The following is a 17,604-nucleotide window of genomic DNA, read 5'->3' on the forward strand; positions in this document are numbered from 1 at the left end:
CCTGAATTAGACCAATTTTTAAATTCCTAAAACATTTAGTTCCGAACCTGGTTACGAGTGCTTGTACCACATGTTTCTATACCAAAATTGTTAATGCGATTTTTTTACGGCCCGCCAAAAACTTGCTATGTTTGGTTTGGCCCGCGACTCGTAAAAGGTTGCCGACCCCTGATCAAAGTTATTATTTCTTAGCATGATGAGAATAAAACTGCACGCGGCGGCGGCCGCTTTCTACGCTTTGAATTTCCTTTTTATTACACATATTAGCAAATTTTAGGCGCTTCGCGCGAATCCTGTTTGATTTTTGAACCTGTTATCCCTGTTGGGGAATCACCTCATATCCAAAAAGCCCTATTCTTTTAACAGAACTCCGTAATCAAAGTTGTGCAAACACAGATAATTAAATTTTGGTGCATATTATGTTCTGTCCTTTAAATGAGAACTAAATAAAACGGCCCTGCTCAATTTACTATTTTTTGTTAACCTATAACTAAATGTTAAAAAGCATTATATGGCTTTCATGGAAATACAACCAAGAATATTTGGCTTAGATGGCTCCTTAGCTCAAAAGGTTACCGACCCCTGGGTTAGGTAGTACGATGGTCATGGCTCTCCTGTTGAATATTCACCGCTAACAACCTACCACTAGATTTGTACTACGCTTGTCGTTTGCTACATTGTTTCAAATCTTGTTGTACATCATATCGTCGTTACTAACATTAATTTTTACAGCTCAATGCACTGTTGCGACCATCGGCAACGGGACTCCCTCAACGGCCGTTGGTTCAGATGTAGCGGACATGGGAACACTCACAGTGACTTGCGACGCGGGGTTCGTTGCGTCAGCTGCATCGGTCACATGTTCGGGAACCGCATTTGACGCAACGCTGACATGCGACGGTAAAACAACCAAACAGTATATGCTTAGCGACATAATAAATCCCTAAATATGTTTGTCGTGTAATGCTTTGGTAAAATCTCGCTAATGACGTTTTTACTTAAAAAATATCGACGTTTTAAGTTTACAAAGACAAAAAAAAACGTCGCTCCTCGGATTGTACGTAAATACCAACACCAGCAAATAAAACAAAATAAAAAGGTGCGTTCTACAAAATTTATCATTTTAGGACTACAAACACCAAGAAAACAACAGTGGCATATATTTTTTTTCTATTTTCTGAAACGTAAAAAAACTTCCAAAAAATTGGGTTTTATACCAGAATATGTCTTGCAGGAGACGACCTCTAGCGGAATTTGTTATCCAAATACAATAATTTTTTTTTACCTAATTAAGGGCCAACAAAGAGGAAGTAAAATTATATTACCAACTAATTAAATTTGTCTTTGCAAACTTTGACCAAATCCGAAACAGTTTCGACGATTGAAAATATGTAACTTAACAACTGTGATCCAGCCCTTTTGAAGCTTCTTTTTGACCAACGATTTCGGCTTACGTATCATTAGCATACCGAAAAGCAACTTGAGAAGGGCTAGATTACAGTTGTTAACACATATTTGTGTGTGCGTGTTTCATTGAGAAATGCTATGTTACTCTAGATTCCCTATAATGTTAAGTTGATTGTACTAACAGAATGTAGCAAGCATTTGGCGTATTGGTAGTGCGACGGTCCCGGCTTGACCGGAGGTCGTGAGTTCAAACCTTACTGCAGGCTAGTTGCTTTTCTAGCCTGCTGTGCTTGCATCATTGACCGACAGATTCGGCAGGTCTTCGACGGATTTTTGGTGTACAGTTTTTACACGGTGCGATATCCAGCGGAAAGATTTTATTGGACCTCCTGTAAATACAATTGCCGCTAGTCGACAGCAAAGCTAGTTTAGTCGGTTGAGAGGTTATATCCGTTTAATAAAAATGCTAAACCGACTTCCTAAGTAAAGACCTTACGGTCAGGGATCTTTCATGGTGGGCATTTTTACATGTAGACCAATAATCGCCTGCTTTACATGGGATTTGCCTCTTAACAGTCACAATTGTAAGTAAAGAGTTGTGTCTCATGTGTTGCACTTTGGACGCCAGGCGTTATGGCCTACATTATTGAAGATAAAAATCCTCAATTTGTGCGACAGCACACAGTTAAACTAAGTTCAACACGGTGCTACATCTGGCGGAAGGATTAAAGGATCATATTGTGAAAGGCAATTGCTAGATGACCGCAACCCAGTTGTATTAAATGAACGTAAAAACGATGTCCTAAGAAAGGAGGCCCAACCAAAATACCAGATTGGAAACTTTGGATTTTGTGCGGGGTAGACGATTTTGCAGCTTAAAATTGCGCGGCTGTAATAACATTTCCGCCCGAATTTGCGCAGCTGTTATGACGTTATTTGTAAAATTTTCACGGCTGAAAATAGATAATTGTACTGAAATACTTTAGCGCGACGAAAGTTTTGGGCGTTTGGGCGATTTTTTGCGGCTGACCGCATTTATACTAACGTTGATTTTACATGAAATGCGCGGCTATGACCACCGCTATGACCGCGGCTGAACGGGAAACTGCGCTGGGAATAAATCCCCCGTGCAGACCTTATACTTTCCAACCTGGCCCCAATAGACCTTTCTTCTGATGCGCTTTGTCATTAATTTTCTTGCCTTTGGTTTAGGACTTTGAGTTGTTCGCTGAGGTATAGTGCACTGATTTTTCTTGTTTTCGAAAAACAGCCACACTTCTGCCACGTGCTGAGGCAAACATGTGTCTGCTTTATTTTTACAGCCGCCACTTGCGCCGCTGCGGCGACCCTCACCCAAGGAACTTTCCCTACTATGCCCACTGCTGGCTACACCGGCACAGTGGCAATCACCTGCAACACCGGGTTTAAAGTTGACGCTGGTTCGCCTTCTTCATCACTTTGTACCACGACAGACACCTGGGATCCAGTAACACTTACTTGCATTGGTAAGTGTAACCATATTAGTTTATACAACATACAGTTCAGGTTAAGAATGTTTCATGTTGTATTCTGCCGGTATACACGTTGTTGCTTCAACTTTTTTTTTGCTGCGGCCAATTTACTTAAAATTTTGTATTTTTAGCTAAGCACACTTAAGGGCGCTGGTCTAAAATCCTACTAGTTATTTTTAATGTAACAATTTGAATTGTCAAAAATGAAATTGCAAAGAACAATCTAGTATGGGAGAATAAATATAATAATAATAATAATAATAATAATAATAATAATGCATTGACCCAGCCGAACCAATACGCTAACTCGCACCCTAACCCAGGGGTTAATAAACTGGGGTGATGGAAAAGTAGTGTATATTTGAAAAGTAATCATTTTTTTAAATATTTTTAATTAAAACAATTGCACTGAATGTAGACTCTATTACACTTTCACATTTTTTGAACTGAAATCGGAAAATTTTTGAATTTATTTGTATTTATGACGTCATCTCTGAAAACTGCTTGCCAACCGTGGTCCATACCCACGCTAGACAAAAAAATAGGGGTTTCCTGTAAAAAAAGTTTAAGAACCCCTACCCTCAAACAATGTTGTAAATATAAACCCTCAATGGAAATGGGGCAGGATTCTAGACCAGCGCCAAAAGTTCTAGTTGAACAACCAAAAAAAACACTTTTGTCTTAAATTTAATTTATATTGAATGATTTTAAAATTAACTATTCCGATATAAAAAAAATTATAACTTCTACAATTTAGCAATTGAATGCGCGATAACCCCTATAACCAACGGAGTGGGAACAACTGCAGTTACAGCTCACAGCGTTTCATTTACATTTTCCTGCAACATCGGATATGCTTTATCTGGAACAGCGGCCTTAACATGCGACGGAACAGAAACCAACAACTGGTCGGCTGCTCTACCAACATGTGAACGTAAGTTTGAACATCTTTTTGTTTTTGCTTGTTGTATGTATGCTATATAGACCAGGTATTGGAAAACTTTTCCTAGCTGTGGGCCAAAACCAACCCCACAACAGTCTTTGCGGGCCGTGATAAATTATAACTGACAATTATGTATTCAGATACAATGAGTTGGCAAAACTTCCATTCCATTGTTAATGGTCCTATTCCATGGTAGAGATTCAAAATTGTTGCGTTTGATGAATTTAAATTGCCAAACAAATATGATGAATGACCTCTTATACATTTTGTAAGGGATGTGGCATAAAACAGAGCGTAAATGCATTGTGACGTCATTAAATAGGATGTAACTACTGCATCACTACACATAATAGGTTGTATAACCTTATAAAAAAGATTGTTGGCCGGTGGGCCGTGTGATATATTCATTAGGTTGCCCACCTGGTTTAGACTGAAAAAATCCATTTGCTTTGAGTTCAACATTTCAACACTTTTTTGTACTTGTTCGGAAAACTGATGTCTGGGTTTGGAAAAGTTACCTTATCTTTTAAAAAAATAATATTACAAGAGTTTATATTACAAAACGTTTTTCTACCTTTAATTATATCATGTTTTGTTAGACGTCAAGTTTTCAAAGTTAACGAACATACTTAGTTTTTTTGTAGTATAACATTAGTTGCATTATAAGTGCTTAAACAAGTTAAGTTATGTTTTCATTTTATCAAAACTTTTCCCAGAATAATTCCAAATTTTAATAAATACAGCCACTTGCGCCGCTGCGGCGACCCTCACCCAAGGAGTGTTCCCATCTATCCCTGCTGGCGGCTACACTGGCACAGTGCCAATCACATGCGACGCCGGGTATAAGGTAGCTGTTAGCTCGCCTTCATCATCACTTTGTACCGCGACAGACACCTGGGATCCTACATCACTTACTTGCATTGGTAATGTTACATTTTTTAGTTTTTTTGACACACAGCTTATTTCAATTGTAGTTTCAATTATGTGCACTTACACTCAAGTTGTTCGTTTTTATTAAGTTGTTATTAATGTTTATTCATCTTGGGTCTTTTTCATTGGTAACCGATTTTAGGAGTTGGTCTAGAATCCTGCTATTTTTTTTAGGAGTTGGTCTAGAATCCTGGTTAGGTTGCAGACTGACAATTGGATTTGGGTGGTTAAAGTATTATTACATTTATTCTCCCATTTGATTTTTTGCATTTTTCATTTCTACAACTCGTTTTGTTCCTGTGAAAAAAACAGGATTTTTCTCTTTTTTTTCATGCATATTTTTTTGTGTGCTGTGTTGTTTACTTAAATTCCTTTTATGGTAATATTCTGTTTAAAAACTTACTTTAAAACAATGTAAATAAAAATAATAACTAAGTTCCCTAGTTAAATAATTCATTTTCTTGAAAAAACAGATATATATGGCAATTTAAGCTTTAACTAAAAAGCATAGTTTGGCATACATTGGCGCCGAACGTTGGTGCGCTAAGCGTTTTTTGTCGAAACGCCATGGAATTCCCACAGCTTTAGTTCACCAAAAGTGTTAAAAACTTTCCTGAATTCTTGTATATCGGCAGGAGGTCATGAAACCATTAAGTACGTTTGTAAATTGTATGTAATTTCAAGTTTTTTACGTAAATTCAAAATTTTGCCTGTTTTAATGGAAACTTTTTAGCCTAAAGGCGATATTAGAAAGTTATAAATGATATCTGTTTCGCTTATACTTCTTACTTTCTTGCAAATTGATTTTCTTAAACAACAAACTAAAGTAAACTAAAAACCTTCAAAAATGTAAATATAGATTAAAGTGAAGCATGTATATTGTATATTCATCAAGAAATATTCTTGTATCATGACTTTAAGCTTTCTAAACTTTTTATTTTACTATGCTCTGATATGAAATAGCTTTACATTTCTTCTAACATGTATACCAGGGGTCGCTGACCCCTGGCTAAGATAATATTGATATATTTCGTTTTTAAGATGATGTTGATTTACTTGACAATTTTGGCTTTCACATTCATTTTTAAGTTGATATATGATTGACAACAAACATCACCACAGAGTATCGCACACTATATATAGATAGTACTAATCCGTGTCAGGTTTGAACTTATATCATTTGATATCAATTTTTTTATATGATAGTATTTTTTTAATTTAATAAAAAGCTATTCAAGAAAACTAAAGTATAAAAAATATGTATTCAGCAATTGAATGCGCTGCAACTACAATAACCAACGGAGTCGGAACAACTGTAGTTACAGCTTACAACGGAGCTTATACCTTTACCTGCAACGCTGGATATGTGATATCTGGAACAGCGGCCTTGACATGCGACGGAGCAGAAACCGACAACTGGTCTGCTGCTGTACCCACATGTGTTGGTAAGTGCCAACTAATTGCAACTCAAAATTTATATTTAAAAATAGACTATTTTAATAAGGCAACTAAGACTTTATCAGAAAAGTTTTTTCAGGAAACATTACTTTTAGGTTGGTTTGAAGACAACTGATTTAATTGTGTAATTCTTTCAACCCTCATATTGTGTTATGATGTTTAATGCTTTAAAGGTTAATCAATAACATTTGTTAAAATAAACAATTCGATAAGCAAAGCAATATAAATTCACTAAAATTATATGGGCCGAAAATTTATTTTCGGGACATATCTTGTTTTTGCCGTTATTATATGGGCCGAAAATTTATTTTCGGGACATATCTTGTTTTTGCCGTTATTATATGGGCCGAAAATTTATTTTCGGGACATATCTTGTTTTTGCCGTTATTCTTTTTTGGTTTCCTATGGTTTCCTATGGTTTCCTATGGTTTCCTATGGTTTGTTTCAGACCGACTTTTGTCCGAAGCTTTATAGAAAAAGTAGACATCGTAGAACCTTCAAATTTTCAGACATGGCGTAGAGTGGTATGTAGGTGCTTTGTAAAAGTTTATGAGGCTGCACTCCCAGGGGCCTTTGCTTGGGGGGTAAAAACCTGAAATATTGCGTTTTAGCACTTTGTAGCTAACGACAGCCATCTAGCAGCTAAAAAACTTTCATACAGAATTCGTTCATATTCGCTTGCTTTGTCCAGCTCGCGTCGCGACGAGGCGGCTGCTGGCATCCCTGCTGCGCCCTATTGTCCCGCGCGTGCAACATTTGTGTTGGAAGTGGCTTGCCTAGTAAAACTATGCACATGCGACTTGCCTTTCATAAAGAGGCCTCTCTAAGTAAAAAAACCTATTGCTCTTACAACACAAAATATTTTACCACCGCAAATTTAAATGCGAATCCTACAGGCAGTGTACACATCTCTGTTAGCACATGTTGTAATTGTTGCACCATTCAAACATATCAACACCAGGTCTAAGCAAATATAATTATACAAGGGCCGCAACAACAAAAAGCTTAAGTTTAACGCATTCTTAACGACGACGTTACAAAGCTACGTCATAACATGGCGTCATAAATAAATAAATCTTGCGTTTATTGGATTTAAATTGGCAAAACTTTCAATATAAAACGTGGCTTATTAGGCACATAAACGTGTTTGCATATTGCTCAAAACTACAGATTTAAACTCTGTTTCAACAGTGATTGCTCAGACCAAGGCATGGTAAAAATTTACACAGTAAAAGTTGGAAAAAGTATAGCAAACCATAGACGTTAAATCATTTAGAGAGAATGAAAATATTGACTTTTTAAACATGCTAGCTGACCAAAATGTAATAACATGGCCGTAAGCATTATCTACGTAAATTTTTATTGATCAAATGTATGTTTCGATCATTTGCCAAAATCTACGCCATATTTGAACCCCCTTCGCTTCAAAGCCATAAGTTATTATATTATTATACACAACTTATAATTGTGTGTAGATATGTTGGATTGGAGTAACATACAGAACAGGTGCAAATAGCAAATATTCTCCAAATACGATGTTTCCAATATTCTCCAAATCGTATTTCATCGTATTGTCGCGGTAATACACAAAGAGGTAAGGCCGTGAATAAAGTTTCACCCAGCGTACAATTAACGGAGGGAAGCATTGCGAGTAGAGATGTTCAAAGCAGAATATCGGCGACACATTTATAATGCTTGCTTTAAATGCAGCGTCAGCATTTTTTCGGGCGACCAATTACTTTGCGATAAGCTTCGCCTAATAATCAAGTGTCCGCTGCAAATTTAAATGCGAAATCTTAAGGCAGTGTACGCCTCTCTGTTAGCACCTGTTGTGCATGTTGCTCCAACCAACCTACCAACATCAGGCCTAAACAACTAGCAAAACTTTCGATTTAATAGTTTGCGTATTGAGAACATAATAGTGTGTTTCATATTGTTTAAAACTACAGATTTAAAGTCTGTTTTAACAGTGATTGCTCGGACCAAGCCATGGTAAAAATTTACCGAGTAAAAGTTTGCAAAATATAGCAAACCATAGGCGTTAAACCATTTTAAGTCTTTGGGAGAATGATAATATTTGTTTTTCAAACACGTAAGCTGGCCAAAATGTAATAAAATGGCCATACACACTATCTACGTAAATTCTATTTATCAAATATATGTTTCGATCATTTCCCAAAATCTACGCCATATTTGAATCCCTTTCGCATCAAAGGCTTAAGTGGGGAATTTTTCGGCCCATATCTGTTTTTGCTTGCAGAAACAAGTTAAGGAAAATGAATAACAAAATATATAATATAAAATACACAATACAAAATATTAAAAAATAAAAAGTATTAAATAAAAAAAAAATGAAAATAAAAATAAAACATAAAAAATGAAAAATTAAAACAAAAATCAAAAAAAACTAAATAAAAAAAATAAATAATAAAAATAAAAACATTAAAAAATAAAAATATTGAAAAATAAAAATAAATAATTAAGTCAATCAAAAATATTAAAAAAAAATTGAAAAAAAAAAAAATTAAAAATTAAAAAAAAATAACACTAAACCTTGAAAGTATACCCCCTGACAAAATAAACAACAACCGCACCCCCGTCTAGTTCTTTTTTGGTTTCCTATGGTTTCCTATGGTTTCCTATGGTATGTTTCAGACCGAGTTTTGTCCGAAGCTTTATAGAAAAAGTAGACATCGTAGAACCTTCAAATTTTCAGACATGGCGTAGAGTGGTATGTAGGTGCTTTGTAAAAGTTTATGAGGCTGCACTCCCAGGGGCCTTTGCTTGGGGGGTAAAAACCTGAAATATTGAGTTTTAGCACTTTGTAGCTAACGACAGCCATCTAGCAGCAGAAAAACTTTCATACAGAATTCGTTCATATTCGCTTGCTTTGTCCAGCTTGTGAAGTGACGAAGCGACTTACCGCCTGCTGGGCTTTATTGTCCCGCGCGTGAGACTTTCATTGTGCGAAGTGGCACGTTCTAAACTGGGCTCGTGCGACTTGCATTTTAAAACGAGGCTTCTCTTTAGTAAAATTACTTAATGCTGTTAAGAAACAACTTATTTTACCGCCGCAAATTTAAATGCAAAATCTGGTGGCAACTCTAATCCAACATATCAACACCAGGCCTACACAACTTAAAATTGTGTGTTGATATGTTGGATTGGAGTAACATACTATACAGTAGAGATGTTCAAAGCAGAATATCGGCGAATCATTTATAATGCTTGCTTTCATTGCGGCGTTAGTTTTTTTTCGGCGAACCAATCACTTCGCGATAATCTTCGCCTAATAATTAAGAGTCAATAGGGTGTATTTACCGCCGCAAGTTTAAATGCGAAATCTTAAGGCAGTCTACGCCTCTCTGTTAGCACCTGTCGTGCATCTTGCTCCAACCAGCATACTATCAACATCAGGCCTAAACATCTAGCAAAACTTTCGATTTAATAGTTTGCGTATTGAGAACATAATAGTGTTTTTCATATTGTTTAAAACCACAAATTTAAAGCCTGTTTTAACAGTGATTGCTCGGCCCAAGCCATGGTAAAAAATTACCGAGTAAAAGTTTGCAAAAGTATAGCACACCATAGGCATTAAACCATTTTTAGTCTTTAAGAGAATAATAATATTTGCTTTTCAAACACGTAAGCTGGTCAAAATTTAATAAAATGACCATACGCATTATCTACGTAAATTCTATTTATGAAATATATGTTTCGATCATTTCCCAAATTCTACGCCATATTTGAACCCCTTTCGCATCAAAGGCATAAGTTAAGTGGGGAAGTTTTCGGCCCATATCTGTTTTTGCTTGCAGAAACAAGTTAAGGAAAATAAAAAACAAAATATATAATATAAAGTACACAATACAAAATATTAAAAAAAAAAAATAAAAAAAATAAAATAAAAAAAATAAAATAAAGTAAAAATTGAAAATAAACACTAAGCCCTGAAAATATACCCTCTGACAAAATATACAACAACCGCACCCCCGCTATGGCATGTTTCAGACCGATTTTTGTCCAGAGCATTATAGAAAAAGTGAACATCGTAGAACTTTCAAATTTGCAGACATGGCGTAGAGTGGTATGAAGGTGTTGTGTAGAGGTTTATGAGGCTGCACCCCTAGGCACCTCCAATTGGGGGACAAAAAACAAAAGTGTTATGTCATCGTTTTAGTTCATAACAGCTATCTACTACTATCTAGCGGCAGAAAAACTTCAATACAGAATGCTTTCATATCACTTGCTTTATTCAGCTCGCGTCGCGACGAGGCGGCTGCTGGTATCCCTGCTGCGCCCTATTGTCCCGCGCGTGCAACATTTGTGTTGGAAGTGGCTTGCCTAGTAAAACTATGCACATGCGACTTGCCTTTCATAAAGAGGCCTCTCTAATTAAAAAAACCTATTGCTCTTACAACACAAAATATTTTACCACCGCAAATTTAAATGCGAATCCTACAGGCAGTGTACACATCTCTGTTAGCACCTGTTGTAATTGTTGCACCATTCAAACATATCAACACCAGGTCTAAACAAATATAATTATAAAAGGGCCGCAACAACAAAAAGCTTAAGTTTAACGCATTCTTAACGACGACGTTACAAAGCTACGTCATAACATGGCGTCATAAATAAATAAATCTTGCGTTTATTGGATTTAAATTGGCAAAACTTTCAATATAAAACGTGGCTTATTAGGCACATAAACGTGTTTGCATATTGCTCAAAACTACAGATTTAAACTCTGTTTCAACAGTGATTGCTCAGACTAAGGCATGGTAAAAATTTACACAGTAAAAGTTGGAAAAAGTATAGCAAACCATAGACCTTAAATCATTTAGAGAGAATGAAAATATTGACTTTTTAAACATGCTAGCTGACAAAAATGTAATAACATGGCCGTAAGCATTATCTACGTAAATTTTTATTGATCAAATGTATGTTTCGATCATTTGCCAAAATCTACGCCATATTTGAACCCCCTTCGCTTCAAAGCCATAAGTTATTATATTATTATACACAACCTATAATTGTGTGTAGATATGTTGGATTGGAGTAACATACAGAACAGGTGCAAATAGCAAATATTCTCCAAATACGATGTTTCCAATATTCTCCAAATCGTATTTCATCGTATTGTCGCGGTAATGCACAAAGAGGTAAGGCCGTGAATAAAGTTTCACCCACCGTACAATTAACGGAGGGAAGCATTTCGAGTAGGGATGTTCAAGGCAGAATATCGGCGACACATTTATAATGCTTGCTTTAAATGCGGCGTCAGCATTTTTTCGGGCGACCAATTACTTCGCGATAAGCTTCGCCTAAGTGTCAAATAGGGTGTATTTACCGCCGCAAATTTAAATGCGAAATCTTGAGGCAGTCTACGCCTCTCTGTTAGCACCTGTTGTGCATCTTGCTCCAACCAGCATACCAACATCAGGCCTAAACTTATCTAGCAAAACTTTCGATTTAATAGTTTGCGTATTAGGCACATAATAGTGTTTTTCATATTGTTTGAAACGACAGATTTAAAGCCTGTTTTAACAGTGATTGCTCGGACCAAGCTATGGTAAAAAATTACCTAGTGAAAGTTTGCAAAAGTATAGCACACCATAGGCGTTAAACCATTTTTAGTCTTTAAGAGAAAGATAATATTTGATTTTCAAACACGTAAGCTGGTCAAAATTTAATAAAATAGCCATGCATTATCTAAGTAAATTCTATTTATGAAATATATGTTTCGATCATTCCCCAAATTCTACGCCATATTTGAACCCCTTTCGCATCAAAGGCATATTTTAAGTGGGGAAGTTTTCGGCCCATATCTGTTTTTGCTTGCAGAAACAAGTTAAGGAAAATGAAAAACAAAATATATAATATAAAGTACACAATACAAAATATTAAAAAAAAAATTAAAATAAAGTAAAAATTGAAAATAAACACTAAGCCCTGAAAATATACCCCCTGACAAAATATACAACAACCGCACCCCCGTCTAGTTTTTTTTTGGTTTCATATGGTTTGCTATGGCATGTTTCCGACCGATTTTTGTCCAGTGCATTTTAGAAAAAGTGAACATCGTAGAACTTTCAAATTTTCAGACATGGCGTAGAGTGGTTTGAAGGTGCTATGTAGAGGTTTATGAGGCTGCACCCCTAGGCACCTCCCATTGGGGGACAAAAAACAAAAGTGTTACGTCATCGTTTTAGTTCATAATAGCTATTTACTACTATCTAGCGGCAGAAAAACTTCAATACAGAATGCTTTCATTCACTTCCTTTATTCAGCTCGCGTCGCAACGAGGCGGCTGCTAGCATCCCTGCTGTGCGTCATTGTCCTGCGCGTGCAACGTTTTTGTTCGAAGTGGCTTGCCTAGTAAAACTAGGCGCATGCGACTTGCCTTTCATAAAGAGGCCTCTCTAAGTAAAAAAACCTATTGCTCTTACAACACAAAATATTTTACCACCGCAAATTGAAATGCGAATCCTTGAGGCAGTGGACACATCTCTGTTGGCACCTGTTGTAATTGTTGCACCATTCAAACATATCAACACCAGGCCTAAACAAATATAATTATACAAGGGCCGCAACAACAAAAAGCTTAAGTTTAACGCATTCTTAACGACGACGTTACGAAACTACGTCATAACATGGCGTCATAAATAAATAAATCTTGCGTTTATTGGGTTTAAATTGGCAAAACTGTCAATATAAAACGTGGCTTATTAGGCACATAAACGTGTTTGCATATTGCTCAAAACTACAGATTTAAACTCTGTTTCAACAGTGATTGCTCAGACCAAGGCATGGTAAAAATTTACCCAGTAAAAGTTGGAAAAAGTATAGCAAACCATAGACGTTAATCATTTAGAGAGAATGAAAATATTTGCTTTTTAAACATGCTAGCTGACCAAAATGTAATAACATGGCCGTAAGCATTATCTACGTAAATTTTTATTGATCAGATATATGTTTCGATCATTTCCCAAAATCTACGCCATATTTGAACCCCTTTCGCTTCAAAGCCATAAGTTAAGTGGAGAAATTTTCGGCCCATATCGGTTTTTGCTTGCAGAAACAAGTTAAGAAAAATAAAAAATATATAATATAAAATATACAATACAAAATATAAAATATATAATATAACACTAAGCCCTGAAAATATACCCCCTGACAAAATATACTACAACCGCACCCCCGTCTAGTTCTTTTTTGGTTTCCTATGGTTTCCTATGGTTTCCTATGGTTTCCTATGGTTTGTTTCAGACCGACTTTTGTCCGAAGCTTTATAGAAAAAGTAGACATCGTAGAACCTTCAAATTTTCAGACATGGCGTAGAGTGGTATGTAGGTGCTTTGTAAAAGTTTATGAGGCTGCACTCCCAGGGGCCTTTGCTTGGGGGGTAAAAACCTGAAATAGTGCGTTTTAGCACTTTGTAGCTAACGACAGCCATCTAGCAGCAGAAAAACTTTCATACAGAATTCGTTCATATTCGCTTGCTTTGTCCAGCTCGCGTCGCGACGAGGCGGCTGCTGGCATCCCTGCTGCGCCCTATTGTCCCGCGCGTGCAACATTTGTGTTGGAAGTGGCTTGCCTAGTAAAACTATGCACATGCGACTTGCCTTTCATAAAGAGGCCTCTCTAAGTAAAAAAACCTATTGCTCTTACAACACAAAATATTTTACCACCGCAAATTTAAATGCGAATCCTACAGGCAGTGTACACATCTCTGTTAGCACATGTTGTAATTGTTGCACCATTCAAACATATCAACACCAGGTCTAAGCAAATATAATTATACAAGGGCCGCAACAACAAAAAGCTTAAGTTTAACGCATTCTTAACGACGACGTTACAAAGCTACGTCATAACATGGCGTCATAAATAAATAAATCTTGCGTTTATTGGATTTAAATTGGCAAAACTTTCAATATAAAACGTGGCTTATTAGGCACATAAACGTGTTTGCATATTGCTCAAAACTACAGATTTAAACTCTGTTTCAACAGTGATTGCTCAGACCAAGGCATGGTAAAAATTTACACAGTAAAAGTTGGAAAAAGTATAGCAAACCATAGACGTTAAATCATTTAGAGAGAATGAAAATATTGACTTTTTAAACATGCTAGCTGACCAAAATGTGATAACATGGCCGTAAGCATTATCTACGTAAATTTTTATTGATCAAATGTATGTTTCGATCATTTGCCAAAATCTACGCCATATTTGAACCCCCTTCGCTTCAAAGCCATAAGTTATTATATTATTATACACAACTTATAATTGTGTGTAGATATGTTGGATTGGAGTAACATACAGAACAGGTGCAAATAGCAAATATTCTCCAAATACGATGTTTCCAATATTCTCCAAATCGTATTTCATCGTATTGTCGCGGTAATACACAAAGAGGTAAGGCCGTGAATAAAGTTTCACCCACCGTACAATTAACGGAGGGAAGCATTTCGAGTAGGGATGTTCAAGGCAGAATATCGGCGACACATTTATAATGCTTGCTTTAAATGCGGCGTCAGCATTTTTTGGGGCGACCAATTACTTCGCGATAAGCTTCGCCTAATAATTAAGTGTCAATAGGGTGTATTTACCGCCGCAAGTTTAAATGCGAAATCTTAAGGCAGTTTACGCCTCTCTGTTAGCACCTGTTGTGCATCTTGCTCCAACCAGCATACCAACATCAGGCCTAAACTTATCTAGCAAAACTTTCGATTTAATAGTTTGCGTATTAGGCACGTAATAGTGTTTTTCATATTGTTTGAAACGACAGATTTAAAGCCTGTTTTAACAGTGATTGCTCGGACCAAGCTATGGTAAAAAATTACCTAGTGAAAGTTTGCAAAAGTATAGCAAACCATAGGCGTTAAACCATTTTAAGTCTATAAGAGAATGATAATATTTGATTTTCAAACACGTAAGCTGGTCAAAATTTAATAAAATAGCCATATGCATTATCTAAGTAAATTCTATTTATCAAATATATGTTTCGATCATTCCCCAAATTCTACGCCATATATGAACCCCTTTCGCATCAAAGGCGCCGCAAATTTAAATGCGAAATCTGGTGGCAACTCTAATCCAACATATCAACACCAGGCCTACACAACTTAAAATTGTGTGTTGATATGTTGGATTGGAGTAACATACTATACAGGTGCAAATAGCAAATATTCTCCAAATACGATTTTTCCAATATTCTCCAAATCGTATTTCATCGTATTTTTGCGGTAATACACAAAGAGGTAAGGTCGTGAATAAAGTTTCACCCACCGCACAATTAACGGAGGGAAGCATTGCGAGTAGAGATGTTCAAAGCAGAATATCGGCGACTCATTTATAATGCTTGCTTTAAATGCAGCGTCAGCATTTTTTCGGGCGACCAATTACTTTGCGATAAGCTTCGCCTAATAATCAAGTGTCAATAGGGTGTATTTACCGCCGCAAATTTAAATGCGAAATCTTAAGGCAGTGTACGCCTCTCTGTTAGCACCTGTTGTGCATGTTGCTCCAACCAACATACCAATATCAGGCCTAAACAACTAGCAAAACATTCGATTTAATAGTTTGCGTATTAGGCACATAATAGTGTGTTTCATATTGTTTAAAACTACAGATTTAAAGTCTGTTTTAACAGTGATTGCTCGGACCAATCCATGGTAAAAATTTACCGAGTAAAAGTTTGCAAAAGTATTGCAAACCATAGGCGTTAAACCATTTTAAGTCTTGAGGAGAATGATAATATTTGGTTTTCAAACACGTAAGCTCTGGCCAAAATGTAATAAAATGGCCATGTACATTATCTACGCAAATTCTATTTATCAAATATATGTTTCGATCATTCCCCAAATACTACGCCATATTTGAACCCCTTTCGCATCAAAGTGGGGAAGTTTTCGGCCCATATCTGTTTTTGCTTGCAGAAACAAGTTAAGGAAAATGAAAAACAAAATATGAAATATATAATATAAAATACACAATACAAAATACAAAATATTAAAAAATAAAAAGTGTAAAATAAAAAAAATATTAAATAAAAAAAAAATAAAAAAATAAAAATAAAAAACACACAAAAAAAATAAAAAATAAAAATTAAAAAATGAATATGAAAAATAAAATTGAAAAAAAATAAATAAATAAATAAAATAAATTTCAAAAAAAAATTAAAACTAAATAAAAATAAACACTAAGCCCTGACAATATACCCCCTGACAAAATATACAACAACCGCACCCCCGTCTAGTTCTTTTTTGGTTTCCTATGGTTTCCTATGGTTTCCTATGGTTTGTTTCAGACCGACTTTTGTCCGAAGCTTTATAGAAAAAGTAGACATCGTAGAACCTTCAAATTTTCAGACATGGCGTAGAGTGGTATGTAGGTGCTTTGTAAAAGTTTATGAGGCTGCACTCCCAGGGGCCTTTGCTTGGGGGGTAAAAACCTGAAATATTGCGTTTTAGCACTTTGTAGCTAACGACAGCCATCTAGCAGCAGAAAAACTTTCATACAGAATTCGTTCATATTCGCTTGCTTTGTCTAGCAGCTCGCGTTGCGACCAGGCGGCTGCTGGCATCCCTGCTGCGCCCTATTGTCCCGCGCGTGCAACATTTGTGTTGGAAGTGGCTTGCCTAGTAAAACTATGCACATGCGACTTGCCTTTCATAAAGAGGCCTCTCTAAGTAAAACAACCTATTGCTCTTACAACACAAAATATTTTACCACCGCAAATTTAAATGCGAATCCTACAGGCAGTGTACACATCTCTGTTAGCACATGTTGTAATTGTTGCACCATTCAAACATATCAACACCAGGTCTAAGCAAATATAATTATACAAGGGCCGCAACAACAAAAAGCTTAAGTTTAACGCATTCTTAACGACGACGTTACAAAGCTACGTCATAACATGGCGTCATAAATAAATAAATCTTGCGTTTATTGGATTTAAATTGCCAAAACTTTCAATATAAAACGTGGCTTATTAGGCACATAAACGTGTTTGCATATTGCTCAAAACTACAGATTTAAACTCTGTTTCAACAGTGATTGCTCAGACCAAGGCATGGTAAAAATTTACACAGTAAAAGTTGGAAAAAGTATAGCAAACCATAGACGTTAAATCATTTAGAGAGAATGAAAATATTGACTTTTTAAACATGCTAGCTGACCAAAATGTAATAACATGGCCGTAAGCATTATCTACGTAAATTTTTATTGATCAAATGTATGTTTCGATCATTTGCCAAAATCTACGCCATATTTGAACCCCCTTCGCTTCAAAGCCATAAGTTATTATATTATTATACACAACTTATAATTGTGTGTAGATATGTTGGATTGGAG

The 17,604-nt window shown here is 36.0% G+C and overlaps 1 protein-coding gene across 1 annotated transcript in view; it reads left to right on the plus strand.

Moving 5' to 3' along the window:
• The window catches only part of LOC146141492 (sushi, von Willebrand factor type A, EGF and pentraxin domain-containing protein 1-like), a 41,443-nt gene that overhangs the window by 2,881 nt on the left and 20,958 nt on the right, over positions 1-17,604 (plus strand). Inside the window, exons 2-6 of the mRNA XM_083390145.1 lie at positions 733-900; positions 2,730-2,912; positions 3,676-3,852; positions 4,605-4,784; positions 6,060-6,236. Of these exons, the coding sequence (XP_083246271.1) occupies positions 733-900; positions 2,730-2,912; positions 3,676-3,852; positions 4,605-4,784; positions 6,060-6,236 (885 nt within the window). The remainder of the gene's footprint in view (positions 1-732; positions 901-2,729; positions 2,913-3,675; positions 3,853-4,604; positions 4,785-6,059; positions 6,237-17,604) is intronic.

Source organism: Ascidiella aspersa, chromosome 5 (genome assembly GCF_963924565.1).
Source record: "Ascidiella aspersa chromosome 5, kaAscAspe10.2, whole genome shotgun sequence".
Taxonomy (NCBI): Eukaryota; Metazoa; Chordata; class Ascidiacea; order Phlebobranchia; family Ascidiidae; genus Ascidiella; species Ascidiella aspersa.